Source organism: Adelges cooleyi, unplaced genomic scaffold (genome assembly GCF_023614345.1).
Source record: "Adelges cooleyi isolate 19-005CV unplaced genomic scaffold, UGA_ACOO_1.1 ACOO_flye_CR_arks_rails_tigmint_CR_PRNA_651, whole genome shotgun sequence".
NCBI lineage: Eukaryota > Metazoa > Arthropoda > Insecta > Hemiptera > Adelgidae > Adelges > Adelges cooleyi.
Window position 1 is genome coordinate 1,055,471 of NW_026096352.1, and position 3,363 is coordinate 1,058,833.

At 31.5% G+C, this 3,363-nt stretch overlaps 1 protein-coding gene across 1 annotated transcript; it reads right to left on the minus strand.

Annotated features, from left to right (window-relative positions):
• Positions 1–598: 598 nt before the first annotated feature.
• LOC126844711 (serine/arginine repetitive matrix protein 1-like) lies at positions 599–2,920 on the minus strand. Its single transcript, XM_050583090.1, has 8 exons — positions 2,861–2,920; positions 2,678–2,789; positions 2,132–2,543; positions 1,918–2,067; positions 1,726–1,856; positions 1,371–1,521; positions 898–1,076; positions 599–806 (listed from the first exon to the last, which is right to left on the minus strand). The coding sequence occupies exons 1-8, from the start codon at positions 2,907–2,909 to the stop codon at positions 599–601; spliced, it is 1,392 nt and encodes a 463-aa protein (XP_050439047.1). The 5' UTR covers positions 2,910–2,920.
• Positions 2,921–3,363: the final 443 nt, after the last annotated feature.

The following is a 3,363-nucleotide window of genomic DNA, read 5'->3' on the forward strand; positions in this document are numbered from 1 at the left end:
GATGTTATTCATTATATTTTGTTGTCGATATTATTTTTGTATGTGTACTGCATTGTTTCCTAAATTACCCAATGTTAGTTGATAGTTTTTAAAAAGGTAATTGAATTTTAAAAATGTGCATCAAATACATATGATTATAATAGCGTTTAAGCTTTAATTCTAATTTATCCTACTTAAAAAGTAGCATGACCTAACCTATATAAGATATAGTGGAAACAAATGTCTTTATAAATTACTAAAACGATCATATGAATATTAAATACTAGTACGCTGATATATATCTATATATAAAATTAAGTTGTTTTAAGTTGAAATATTATTCTACATTTATTTTGTTTTGTATATTCATTTTTGATTTTAGATTTTTAAATAATATTTTTCATATGGAATATTTTAAGTTGTATCAGATTAAGTTAAGTTTCATATTTAGGTAGAATTATACATACTAATTATGCATAATACAATAATATTATGGTTAAGCAATTAAAGTAATGGATTATAATTATGATTAAGTTTTACAGTGAAATAAGAAGATTTGTAAGCATATATACTCACATAAATAATGAGACATCATATTATAACATTTTTGAGACTAATCTCAATACCTCCGATTTCTATTTCTACCGTAGTAATTTTCCAAATACTGAGCATACGCACTATCTGCTGCCAGCCAATCTTGATATTCAAACCAATATTCCTCCCACTTGATGTACTCGTTCAACGAAATATCTTTTAAATATCCTTGCACTTTGTAATCGAGAAAGCGTTCTTTGGCGCCTTCGATGGACGTTTGTCTGGGCGGAGATCTAGCGAAAACGAAAAACGAACAAATCAAATGAAATATAACATAGGAAAACCTATAATATACGTCATTATATAAGAGTATAAATAACCTACTTTATCCCAAAGTTAGTAAACGGACAGTCAACTGCGCTTATTACAGCTCTGCTGCCACGACCCTCCAATGATATTCGAAGATTTCCTTCGGGTAATTTATGGGTACCACCCAATTTGGCTAGTCTGCCGAAACGTTCTGAAAGTGTCAGTTGTTCATCAGATGATGACAAATCCGAATCCTAAAATTTGATTATCGTATAAGTGTTTAATTATTTAAAAAACAAAATAATAACAACCAGTGTACCACAAGGATTTCCAAATAAAAAAAAAAATCTAGAAAAATCTACTAGGTATTTAATTTTTTTTTTCTCTATATTAAATAATATTAATTTTTGTTTTATTTAAATTTAACGCGGAAAACAAAATGATAAAAACTCAATTCCTTAGGTGATATATTTCAATTCAAGGGTAGTAAATCCTCATGGAACGCCTTGTAAAATAAGTAGTTATGCAATTCGTTTGCGAGTCATTACAGGAATGATTGTGGTGGGCTTTTTCTTGTCTTCAGTTGGCTCGGTTTTTACATGCACCGCCGGTCTCACAGCTGGTCTTCCAGATTTTTGGTTTGACGAACCCGCCTCCGAATCTAATGGATTGTATCTCGGCACGGAAAACGACCGTGACCTTAAACAAAATAATTAGTTATCACATTATCACAGAACGCATTAAACCAGATGGTGCACTTCGACTGATAACTGGATGATCTCTTCCGAGATACGTGTTGACCACATATTTGAGGAGGATTTTGGTTTGTTTAAATTTTCGGGAATTGCATCGCTTAATCAGGAAGTGTACCATCTGATTTTATCTTTTGTGTGACATTAATACCTAGATCGGTCATGGAGCGGTCGAACATAAACGGGGAATTCATCCGATATCTTTTTAGAAGTTCGTGGAGGTTCCACTTTAATATCGCTCGAGCATTTCATGTTAGCATAACATGCCCCCGAATCAATCTCCTGTAAGAGTCGTGCATAATGTAAGAAAAAATATAAAAATTATTTTTATACTCTTGCACACCTTTCCGGAAATATTATATCCATAGCCATCGTAGCGACTTCTTTTTTCTTTCTTAATCGATGTAACCGGAGGTCTATCAGTCGATACAGCCCCGACAACACGTGTTGAACACTGTGAATTACAGGGCTTTTTTGAACTCGACGAGCTGACCTGCGAAATAAATGCCAAAGGTAAAAACAACATACATGTGATTTATTTTTACGTATAAGTTTACTGTTTCAGAAGGCTGTCGATTACGCATTAATATACAGCATTTGGATTGTTTGCATTTTGGCGAAATCTGAGCCTTTTGCCTTTTCTTGCTCGATCCAGACCGTTCCTCTTTAGAAGTGTCACGTCTTCCTCGAGATTTTTCCCTCGAAGACTTCCTAGGAGCGTCCGGAGAACGACATCCTGACAGTAGTTTTTCGGATAAAGTGCGCTTATCATAAGGCGAATGTGAAAGTATTTCCTTCTTTGGCTTTTTGTGAGGCGGTGATCTACGCTTTGGTGATCTTGACGGTGAACTGGACGATGAACTGGATGATGAACTGGACGATGAACTGGACGAACTACGGGTTGTGCGTTTATTATGAGACTTAGACCGACTTCTGTAGTATAGTTGTTTATAACCAGAATGTTTCCACCTAAAAAATAATCAACAATAAACTATCGACAGTATTTAAACAAAAATAAGGAATATGAAAAACATTTTGTAGTCATGTTTTACTCACTACTCTAGTTTAAAAGGTGTATTATAATTTATTCCTACGTTATTTACCTGTTTGGATCTCTATCTTCGGCTTGCAATACTTTGTCATTCCAATATTGGCTTTGATTCTTATTTAATCGAGCTCGCTTCACAGCGGCTTCTAACTCCCTTCTAGAAGATTCTAAAATTTAAAACAAATTAATAGAAAATGTTGATTTTTTGAGCAAATTAAACATAGTTTTATTCACATACCTGAAAGTCTTGCACTACTAGTTGGCACTTTTTGATCGGATAGTTTCATTTTAGACACTTTTTGAGCTACATAAATAAATGAAACCAAACTTATAGTAATCATCGCAATTAATTATACAATTATTTTTACAATGTTATATTTATAAAACAATTTAATAATATTTAGCCAATAATTTAAAAAAAAACGTAAATAACTATTTTGTTTAAATAGTACAACATACTAAAAATTTAAAAACAACAAGTATGAATATATTAATTTTTATTTCAAAATTCGTAATAATTGTAAACATATTTTAATTTGTTTTTTTCTCATCATTAATGTGAGCATTTAACAAAAAAGTTATTTTTATAAACTTTTGATCAAGTTGATTTATTTTTGAATTCATTTGTATTAGGATTAAGAAATAATAACTCTTTAAGTATGTTATTTTTTAATTTGAGTAATAATCATTTAAGAGACGGGGATGATTACAAAAAAAAACTTTAATGTTTTACTAGGGCCA

Coding starts and splice junctions, on each gene's coding strand:
- LOC126844711 (XM_050583090.1), bottom strand. CDS start 2,909: ATGAAACTATCCGATCAAAAAGTGCCAACTAGTAGTGCAAGACTTTCA. Junction 2,544..2,677: donor GAAGATAGAGATCCAAACAG/GTAAATAACGTA, acceptor ATTATTTTTTAG/GTGGAAACATTCTGGTTATA. Junction 1,857..1,917: donor GATATAATATTTCCGGAAAG/GTGTGCAAGAGT, acceptor CGACTCTTACAG/GAGATTGATTCGGGGGCATG.